Raw genomic sequence first — 11,191 nt, 5'->3', positions numbered from 1 at the left:
TGACAAATATTTCACTAATATTTTTTCTAATATTTTTGGCAAATATTCCATAATTCAAATCAGCAAGCTTCGAATTACTATGAGTTAATATACCGGGTACTAGTTCGAATCAGTGTAATTCGAACTAGTATGTGAGTTTGTATGTGTAATTCGAATTAGGATGATTCGAATTAGTGTTTTGATGCGTGCGTGTAATTCGAATCAGTATTGTGAATATGTAGTTTGAATTAGACTAATTCAAACTATATAAAAATTTGCTCTTGGTGAATCCTGTAGGCCTGTAACGTTTTTTTTTTTTTGTTGAATCATATAAATTTATTCAATGCATGATTTATATGGGTAATTTGTCCTCTCTTTCTAGTCACAAATAATAAAAAAAAAATAAGAACATCTATCAATTTATACAAAGTATTAAATTGCAAAACAGGAGTATATAAAGCGAATCTAATAAAAATTAAATGACAAAAGATGAATGTAGAAGTAACATTTTGACCAAAACAAAAACAAAAACAAAATCTTTTTACCTCTTAAGTATGGGTTAAGTACATTTTAGATACATGTAGATAAATATTTAATAAAATCAAAGTTTTGGTTTATACAAAAACATGTTTTGAAGGAGTTCTATTAGAACCTTAGATTTTATTGTTGTAGGCAAAATCATTATAAAAAAAAATAATGTCCATTGGAAAATAATATAATTTACCATCGGCTACTGTTGAGGGGTAGTCATTGAAGTTTTTCTTGATTTGGACCGTGAAAAATTGTTGGTCCAGATTACAGAGTATGATGGTTGTATAAACTCAGTTACATCATAAAATTTCATTCTTTTTTTCAAATTTCCCGGTTAATTAAGTCTGTTGTAGCATGCAATGTTGTTACGTTTAACAATTAAGGATGGTTTACAGTGGAAATTAACCATGTGTCTATATCTATCTTGAATGATTTGAAATAAATTGAAACAAATTAGTTAAAAGAACAAATATGAATTCTTCTACTGTTTTATTTAACTCACAGAATCAGTTAAGTTGTACATCTTTCAGAGAATTTAATTCATAACAAATGTTTCAAAACAATGCAAACCATCAAACTGTGGTGCCACACTTGGTTTCCTACTGGCATTGGTTTGTTCTTCCACTACACTTGTTGTAGATATTGTTTTTTGATTAGATGCTGAAATCCCTCTTGCAAGTTTCTGCGTTCATAGAAATCTTAGAATTATATAACACTTTATATAACAAAAATAAATACATCTCTTTTTCTTTTACCTTGTTCATAACAAATGTTTCAAAACAATGCAAACCATCAAACTGTGGTGCCACACTTGGTTTTCTAATGGCCTTGGTTTGTTCTTCCACCACTCTTGTTGTAGATATTGTTTCTTGATTAGATGCTGAAATTCTTCTTGCATGTTCCTGCGTTCATAGAAACTTTGGTGTTACGTTTTGGAATTATATAACATTTTATATGAACATAAATAATAGATATCTTTTTCTTACCTTCGCATTATAGAAGAAGAATCCAACTCCGGCAGCTACAGCAGGGAGAGATGCATAAATCTTTCGCATGGCCATTGGTGTAACGATAGATTGATAAGAAAGAATAAGAGCCTTGTGATGACTGTATAGTATATATATATATATGAGTCGAGAGAGAATATTAAGAAGATCAGATACTTTGCTAGTGATGGTAAGCAATCAATGGTTTATAAAGGGGCCTAACGAGTAAAAAAAGAAAGAAAAGGAGTTAATCCAATCAAAACAGTCTAATAGATTTGTTCCAAAAACAAATAAAAGATTTGATCTGTTTTATTCATATTGTAATACTTTAGTATTATAGGTTATTTTTACTTTTAAGTAGTGGTAAAAATATTTTATTCTTATACTCTTAAATATAATTTAATAATAGTATAAATCTTTTTGTTGTTGTGTTAAAGATAACATCAATTCTTTTTTGTGACTAAATATAACATTAATTTTAGTCCAACAAAATCAAGGTCAAAATTAATTTGTATCAAATCTAATCAAGAGCAACTAATTTATCTATATCTATTTAACTTTTCCTTAATTTTATCTACCGCTATTTTAAAGTAAATCCGAAATCTTTTTAAATCGTAAACATGGTTAAGAAAAAAAAACATCAAACCTGACTTTTGTTTAACTAGAAATTTGAATTAAGGTATTAAACCAAACTAATTTTAAATAATAAAATTAATTATTAACAAGTTACAAAACTAATAAACCGATCATAAAAATAAAATTCAATTTAAAAAATAATTAATTTTTTTAATTAAACCAAACTGATTTAAATAGTTTTTTCCTTTAAAAAAGGTTCTTTACCTTTAAAACCGATTTTTCCTTTAAAAATTAATGAGTATCTATCTAAATAGGTCTCTCAGTAATTTTGCATAGAACGTTTTTGTTTTCAAAAAATTTTTTATTACGTTGAAGTCTAAGGCATATAAGTTTCTATTTTAATATGATCTATTATTTTCAGTTGGACAAATAGGTCTTAAAAAATGTGATAAAATGACCTATATATCTTATTTTTGTAAAGTTCAGGGACTTAAACGTAATAAAATTTTTTTGGAGACAAAAACCTTTGATTTAAAATTTCCAAGAGACCTATTTAGATATATATTTAAAATTAATTTTTGACGGTTTAAAGAAGAAAAAATCTAAAAAATTGTCTAGTGGTTTTTTAAAAAGTAAATCTAAGTCATGTGTCTACCTAAGAAGCAATGATAGTTTAGTTCATAGACATGAGAAGTTAAGTGCAAGATACAACAATCCCTTATATCATGACATGAATACATCACTACAAAAAATAGCATACTATAAACGGATTTATAGATAGATTTAGCATGAAATAAAATCTGTTGAAAATATTTATCTATAATAAATAATTTTTTAGTAGTGCATGTTTAAGTTGGTTAGTTGTTAGTTCGATATAAAAAGCTAGTGCAGTTAGTTAGAACGGCTGCTCTTGTGTAATTACTAATTATATAAGACAAGCATGTAATGCAGAAAATGAGGATGAATGAATCATAATCTTCATCTTCTCCAATTTTCTCTTCCCCTCATTCATATTTCCAATTACATTAATAACTTCTTCATTTGTTCTTCCCTCTTTGTTTTATCTCCTTCACTTTCTTCTCTAAATTCTTTATCCTTCACTCTTGGACACACTCAACAAAGATTGATGAGAGCTTGATTCTCTCTAACCATGCAGTTTTCACATGGTACGGTGGGCGTAGAAGAGAAATTGTGGCTCCAATCAATGAAACGAAGGTGAAAGATCTGAATTTAAAATCAAACTAGATTCATGGATTGCCTTCCCTTTCTTGCTTGCTTTTCAATTTGAAGCTATTATTACTAATTTTTTTAATCACTTCTTGAATCCATATCAATTTCTCAATTGACGATGGACACTAATAAATCAAATCATGCAGCTCCTATGGGTGCACAATCAATTGCAATTTTTTTTAATCAAATTTAAGCAATTCAAGCTCATGTAGCTAGAATCACTATAAATTCAATGCAAGATCCAGTAAGTCTCTATTTCATTTATTCAAGTGAAAGTCCAAGTAATCCTCTCATTCTAATTACGCTGAATGCAAGTAATTATAGTTCATGGAGTAGAGTTCTGCTTTTGGCTTTGAAATCAAAGAACAGTTGAAGTTTATTGATGGATCTACTGTGAAACCAAATGAACTTGATCCACTGTTTGAAATTTGGAAAAGGTGTAACACTTATAATTACAAAATTTATCCACTTTTAATTTACATCATAAAATTTCACTCTTTTTTTTTTAAATTTTCCTGTTAATTAAGTCTTTTGTGGAATCTATGTTGTTACGTTTTTTTTTTTGTGACTATGTTGTTACGTTTAAGAATTAAGAATGGTTTACAATGGAAATTAATCATGTGTTTAGGCTTGATTTAGTAAAAGTTTTTTGGAGATGTAATAAAAAACACAAATATTTAATTTTGTGTTTAGTAAATAAAAAAGACGATGTATTTGTGCCTGCAACTTTTAAAAGTTATAGGTGCTTCCACTTAAAGGTGGAATTTTTTAAAATTGGCTTGTACTTATCAAAGTTAAAAAATTTAATATAACTCTATATAATAATAAATATCCACAACTACTCTTATTAATTATTAACACTAAATTTCGTTTATTTCTCCTCACACACATTAGTTTTCTTATAAATTTTTAATTTCTCAACCCAACCTTCATAAATTTCACATCTTACACCAAGTATAAACTTCTTCTATTTGTATTCTTTTTGTGCCTCTTTTTCTTGAAAAAACCAAAAATACTAAAAAAAAATTAAATACAAGAAGATTGATATGTTGCTTTTTCATGCTTGAACTAATGGGGATAAGGATTTGATCTTCTTTCAGAATTATAAGTTTAATCTTAAAATACAAGGCAAAGATTAGGTTAGGGTTGAACCAATAATAATATCGAAACGATCACATTTTGCAATTGAAAAATTGTTTATTGTTTCTCATGATTTTTTTCCTTGCAAGTGATGTTAATTAATTTATTGTATTGCTTCCCTTATAATAAATATATTTGGTTCCTATGCTGTTATTGACCTACTAAAATAGAGTAATATTTTATGTTTATTAGTCTTGTTAAATGATAATAGTCCATTATTTAATAATACACAACAAGTATTTAGACATTCTTGACATAAAAATTCATAATTCCCTGTTTTTAATTTTTAAATTCTTGTATGAGTTTATGGAATAATATGGTCTTTTTATTTTTAAAAGCTGTTTTACTAAACATAATTGTGGTGTTTGTATTTATTAAAAATTATTTTTATTTTAATTTTACTAAAAGTAGGTGTTGTAACTTTTAAAAAGTTGTCTTTTAAAAGACAGTTTTCATAAACTATTTTAGAAAAGTAAAAACTTTACTAAACCAAATCTATATCTATCATAAATGCCTTGAAATAAATTGACACAAATTATTTAAAAGAACAAATATGAATTCTTCTACTATTTTATCTGTCTCATAGAATCAGTTCAGTTGTACATCTTTCAAAGAATTTAATTCATAACAAATGTTTCAAAACAATGCAAACCATCAAACTGTGGTGCCACACTTGGTTTCCTACTGGCCTTGGTTTGTTCTTCCACTACTCTTGTTGTAGATATTGTTTCTTGATTAGATGCTGAAATCTCTCTTGCAAGTTTCTGCGTTCATAGAAACCTTATGTTACTTTTTGGAATTATATAACACTTTATATGAACAAAAATAAATACATATCTTTTTCTTTTACCTTGTTCATAACAAATGTTTCAAAACAATGCAAACCATCAAACTGTGGTGCCACACTTGGTTCTCTAATGGCCTTGGTTTGTTCTTCCACCACTCTTGTTGTAGATATTGTTTCCTGATTAGATGCTGAAATTCTTCTTGCATGTTCCTGCGTTCATAGAAACTTTGATGTTACTTTTTGGAATTATATAACATTTTATATGAATATAAATAATAGATATCTTTTTCTTACCTTCGCATTATAGAAGAAGAATCCAACTCCGGCAGCTACGGCAGGGAGAGATGCATAAATCTTTCGCATGGCCATTGGTGTAACGATAGATTGATAGGAAAGAATAAGAGCCTTGTGAAGACTATATATATATATATATGAGTCCAGAGAAAATATTACGAAGATCAGATACTTTGTTAATGATGGGAATTTGGGAAGCAAACAATGGTTTATAAAGGGACGGAACGGGTAAAAAAAAGAGAAAGCATAGTGTTTTATCTTATCTTATTTTAATTTAATTCAATCAAAACAGTCTAATATATTATACTGGTTGTGGAAAGGAATTAAATTTAAAAGTGTTCCAAAAACAAATAAAAGATTTGTTCTGTTTTATTGATATTGTAATACATTAGTAATATAGGTTATTTTTTCATAGATAATATTTTTTATTTGATAGTGGTAAAATATTTTATTCTTATACTCTTAAATATAATTTAATAATAGTATAAATCTTTTTGTCGTTTTGTTAAAGATAATATCATTCTTTTTTACTAAAGATAACATTAATTTTAGTCCAACAAAATCAAAGTCAAAATTAAGTTAAAATGGAAAATTAATTTGTATCAAATCTAATCAAAAGCAACTAATTTATCTATATCAATTTAACTTTTCCTTAATTGTATCTACCGTTATTTTAAAGTAAATCCAAAATCTCTTTTTAAACCATAAACATGGTTAAGGAAAAAAAAATCAAACCTGACTTTTGATTAACTAGAAATTTGAATTTAGATATTAAACCAAATTAATCTTAAATAATAAAATTAATTATTAACAAGTTACAAAACTAATAAACCGATCATAAAAATAAAATTTAATTTAAAAAATAATTAATTTTTTTAATTAAATTAAACTGATTTTAAATAGCTTTTTCCTTTAAAACGGGTTCTTTACCTTTGAAACTGATTTTTCCTTTAAAAATTAATTAGTATCTATCTAAATAGATTTCTCAGTAATTTTGCATCGAATATTTTTGTTTTCAAAAAAATTTTATTACGTATTTTTGAACTTTACGTAAATAAGACATATAAGTTTTCTATCTTAGCATGATCCATTATTTTTAATTAGACAAATAGGTCTTCAAAAATGTGACAGAATGACCTATATATCTTATTTTTTGTAAAATTTAGTGATCTAAACGTAATAAAATTTTTTTGGAGACGAAAACGTTCGATGTAAAATTTCCAAGGGACCTATTTAGATATATACTCATGTTCATACCTGACCCAACACTAAGGCTCAAGTCTAAATAAAAGGCCTAATCCAAGGATTAGCCTTCACTCGACATCGACCTCCTCACAAGATATTAGCTCCAACACAGACTTGCTTTAAGGAAGTCGAGATCGAAAGATCAGCTGGCAGATAACCCTTATTCAAATAAGTAACTGCCCCTAAAATCTCTCAACCCACTTCCAGGAGTCATATCTCAACTTCCCTAAGATAAAGAGACGGTTATCCACCTAAAAAGGTGGAAGTAGGGCTGTCAAATGGGCCAGCCCAGCCCATTTAAGCCCACTTTGTTTGCAGGCCTAAATTTTATAGCCCAGACCGTTTATGGCCAGTCCAACGGGTTAAATGGGCTGGCCCGTTTATTTGTTGAAATTTTTTTTTTGAAATATTTTTGAAAAAAAAAAAAAACTAAAAAAGTCCAATTTTGAGGAGAAAAACTGGTGTATATATTTGGACAAAAAAATTCTGTTTAACACAAATAAAATTAAAGTTCTAGTAAACAAATAAATACATTTGATTTGAGTAATTATTATGCTCTAAATTTGTTCTTTTAACTCAAAATAGAACCACATTCACATCCAATTAGTGATTCCATATTTCTAATTCTAATATTCTAATTAAAGTGGTATTTATAATTCTCCTCATATAGTTAACAGAGTATTATAAACCAACATAGCAACATTATAATTCTACCAACAAGCCACACAAAGGTGAAAATAAAGTATTTAACAGATTACACGACATGCAAATATTTTACAAAAACAGCAAGCAATGTAATCCCCAAAATCTTTTATCCAATCCACCAAATTAGTCAACACCTGCAATAGAAAGAAAAATAAATAATCAAATAAAAGTTAGTGACTTAGTGGCAGAAAAAGAATTTCAATAGAATTGAATTAAAAAATGCATGGTTTGAAACAATTAGACAATACTAATAAAATACCGGACATCATATTAATTGAATCCACTTTATCTTTATAATGTTCTTTGTCACTTTCATTTTGACACTCAAATTCGACATCTACAATTTAAAGTTAGTTAGTACTTAGTAGAAAACTAAATAAATACAATATACAAGTCATTCATTATTTATTGCCAATAGAAATTAACAAAATAAATTTAAAAAGTGAATTACCATCATCTTCAAATCCATGTATCCAATTACGAGCACAACTAAGAGCTTGCACATTTATCCAAAATAGAATTTCTATACTTATTTAGGACATGTCCACTAATGGAAAAGGCCGATTTTGAAACTACCGTAGTTATTGAAATACTAAGCACATCACAAGTCATGGAAGCTAAATCAGAAAAGCGATGGGTTTGAGACCTCCAATATTGCAAGACATTTATTTTAGAGTTTATATCAAGAGTTGATTCTTCCAAATAGATATCTAAAGAAGACTTTTTTTGTGAAGCATTAGTTTAAAAATTTATATTTCTCAACTCCTACAATATTAAAAAAAAATAATAAAACAATTAAGAAAGTAACATATTGACAGAAACATATAAAAGAAAATTATATTAACATAATGCACAACAGAAATAAAACTTACATCAGACACATCAAATGAAAGTGAATCATCTTCTCTAGAAGTTGGAATTCTTATTTGACCACCATAAGCATTAGAAGAGGCATTATGTGACAAAGTTTCTGAATATGCTTCAAACAACAAATACAGCTTTTTCTTGATGGTGGTCAATTTCTCATTAGCAGTACATGGATCCACTTTATTCAAACAATATTCCAAAACATGAAATTTCATTCGAGGATCGAGAATAGCTCGAGAAAATTATGGAATAATCGCACCAATACTTATCAAATTTGGCTTTCATTGGTTGCACCATTTTTCTTATGACCTCATCCTCACTAATGGAGTATTCTATAAGCAAACACTCAATTTTCCAAATCTGCATAAAATATAAATTTGAAGTAGAAATAAGAGTGACCAGACATCAAGGTAGTAATTTTATAAAATGGATTCAGAAATTTACAGATTTCTCTTCCTCTTTTCCACTCTTCTTTCGACGGAAAATCTTTAAAATTGTTATTCTTCAAAGAGAGTCTAACAAAACCACGCTCACATCTCAAAGCACTCTCCAACATCAAGAAAGTAGAATTCCATCTAGTAGGCACATCTAAGTTCACTCTAATGTCAGAAATTTTAAGTGACTTAAGAACATCTCTAAATTGGATAGCTCGTGCCTCCGATGCTCTCACATACTTGATACTCTCTCTGATATTATGAAAAGTAGAACTAGCAACCTTCAACCCATCTTGAACTATCAAGTTTAAGATATGAGCACAACACCTCACATGGAAAAAGTCCTCATTACACAATAACCCATCACTTAAAAGGAGGTTTCGCTTGAGTAAAGTTTGCATGCTATCATTAGATGAAGTATTGTCTAAGGTTATTGAAAATATTTTTTTCTCTATTCTCCATTCAGATAACAACTCAAGCACTTTATTTGCTAATTGATGTTCCGTATGCTCTGGGTTGTTCTTGTTTGTTCTGGGTTGATTAACTGTTACTGGCTTGTTCTTATTTATTCTGGATTGATTTACTGGCTTGTTCTTGTTTGTTCTTGGTTGATTAACTGGCTTGTTCTTGTTTGTTCTGGGTTGATCAACTGTTACTGGCTTACTGATTGATGATAAATTGATACCGATAAATTGTTACTGGTTTGTTCGTGCTTTTATTTTTTTCTGTTGTTAAATTTTGTTAAAGTTTTTTTATGATAAATTTTGTTCTCATTGCCTGAATAGTTGTAATTTAAGTTGATGCTTAATACTCTTATTGTATCACATAGCTCACTACTAGTGCCTGTTGTTCGTGTTTGTTTTTTAGTTCAGAAATTATCAAATTATATTGATTATTGAATGGCTCTCTGCTCATTAGTGCTATGCTGTGTTGTACTTTGATTTGTGTCTTCTTCGCTGTTATGTTGTATTTTTTTGGCTCTCTGCTGTTTACATTAAGTCAATTAAAACTATGCTTTTGGGCTTAATTGTGCTTAGATTGTTAAGTTAATTAGTTAATTCAGCATATGTTCCGTGGTGCTGTTGTTGTGCTGATGTTTTGTGATTTGTGATTTCTTTGCGTAGTGATGTGTTGTTGGAAACTGAATTGCTGCTGTTTTGTGTGTTTGTGTTTGTTTTACTGTTTTGTGATTTAATTATGCTTAGATGGTGACTGTCTTCATGATTATTTATTTCAGTTATGTAGGATTTTGTGATTTCTTTGCATAGTGATGTGCTGCTAGAGATTGAATTGCTGCTGTTTTGTGACTTAATTATGCCTAGATGGTAACTGTCTTCATAATTTATTGATTTCAGTTATGTAGGATTGTGTTTTTTTGTATAGTGATGTGCTACTGAAAACTGGATTGCTGTTGTTTTGTGTTTGTGTTTTGCTGTTTTTGTGACTTAGTTATACTTACATGGTGACGATCTTCGTGATGTATTGATTTTAGCTATACAGTATTTTGTGATTTCTTTGCGTAGTGATGTGCTGTTGGAGACTGAATTGCTGCTATTTTGTTTGTGTATTTCAATTTTGAATTTGTACTTGACGATGGTTGATGACATCTGTGTAGTGTTTTAAATTTAAAAGACATCTTAAGATTTATATTAGATTAAAATTATGTTTTAAGATATTTATTTACAAGTTATTTATTATTTTATTATAACATTTTTTTTAGTTAGACCACAATTGAATCGATTGGACCAATAAATCAATAATTAGAGTGGTTCAATATTTGGTTCGGTTTTCAGAACTTTGGATTGAAATTAAACCACTCTCCGAACTGTTGTTTAAGCATCAGACGCGAAAAGAATCTATCTGACTTATCCGGGTTTTAGAAAAAAATTTGGCGACCCGGCCGGTTTTCATAACCCGGACCGGGTCAGGCTTAATTTGTCTAAAAAACATTTGAAAACCACGTCGTTTTCTATTAAAGGAAAGCCAAAACCCTAATCGGCTGAGCGAACGTCTCCTTCCTCTTCCTTCTCGCACCAACGAGGCCACCCCTCAGTGTCTCAGTCTCGTCACTCTCTCATCTCTCTCACTGTCGCTCTCGCACTCAACATCTCTCGTCTCCGGTCTCTCTCACTGCCTCCAATCTCGCACTCAAGCTCGTCGCTGTCGTCTTCTTGCTTCGAGCCTCGCCTCAGCAGCTGGTCCCCGATTTGGTGAGTTCCAACAAACTCACATGTTCTTTCTGGCTCAATTTTGTTGCTGTAATTCATCTCTACACCTTGATTTTGTTGCTCAAAGTTGAGTTTGTTGCTGAAAATCATCACCGAGTTGAATTTGTTACTGGTTATCATCACTGAAGCTTGAATATGATGTTGTCACTTAGCTATTTTTTTTTTTTTTTTTTGTATCTTTGAATAATC

At 29.1% G+C, this 11,191-nt stretch overlaps 3 protein-coding genes and 1 long non-coding RNA gene across 4 annotated transcripts in view; 2 read left to right on the top strand and 2 right to left on the bottom strand.

Moving 5' to 3' along the window:
* Nucleotides 763-1,765, bottom strand: LOC107628234. Its single transcript, XM_016331001.2, has 3 exons — nt 1,497-1,765; nt 1,266-1,412; nt 763-1,192 (listed from the first exon to the last, which is right to left on the bottom strand). Exons 1-3 carry the CDS (start codon nt 1,569-1,571, stop codon nt 1,046-1,048), a joined length of 369 nt encoding a protein of 122 aa, XP_016186487.1. The 5' UTR covers nt 1,572-1,765; the 3' UTR covers nt 763-1,045.
* Nucleotides 5,030-5,894, bottom strand: LOC107626973. The gene is made up of 3 exons (XM_016329856.2): nt 5,524-5,894; nt 5,293-5,439; nt 5,030-5,206 (listed from the first exon to the last, which is right to left on the bottom strand). The coding sequence occupies exons 1-3, from the start codon at nt 5,596-5,598 to the stop codon at nt 5,060-5,062; spliced, it is 369 nt and encodes a 122-aa protein (XP_016185342.1). The 5' UTR covers nt 5,599-5,894; the 3' UTR covers nt 5,030-5,059.
* The window catches only part of LOC107625065 (U3 small nucleolar ribonucleoprotein protein IMP3), a 3,402-nt gene continuing 2,992 nt past the window's right edge, over nt 10,782-11,191 (top strand). The window contains exon 1 of the mRNA XM_016327614.2: nt 10,782-10,984. The gene's annotated coding sequence lies outside the window, so the exon portion shown is untranslated. The remainder of the gene's footprint in view (nt 10,985-11,191) is intronic.
* The window catches only part of LOC110268738, a 9,581-nt gene continuing 9,353 nt past the window's right edge, over nt 10,964-11,191 (top strand). The window contains exon 1 of the long non-coding RNA XR_002357156.1: nt 10,964-11,098. This is a non-coding gene — a long non-coding RNA (uncharacterized LOC110268738). The remainder of the gene's footprint in view (nt 11,099-11,191) is intronic.

The sequence above is a fragment of the Arachis ipaensis genome, chromosome B02 (genome assembly GCF_000816755.2).
Source record: "Arachis ipaensis cultivar K30076 chromosome B02, Araip1.1, whole genome shotgun sequence".
Classification (NCBI taxonomy): Eukaryota; Viridiplantae; Streptophyta; class Magnoliopsida; order Fabales; family Fabaceae; genus Arachis; species Arachis ipaensis.
Note: the sequence above shows the minus strand (reverse complement) of the source record. Positions and strands in the feature narration are given on the sequence as shown.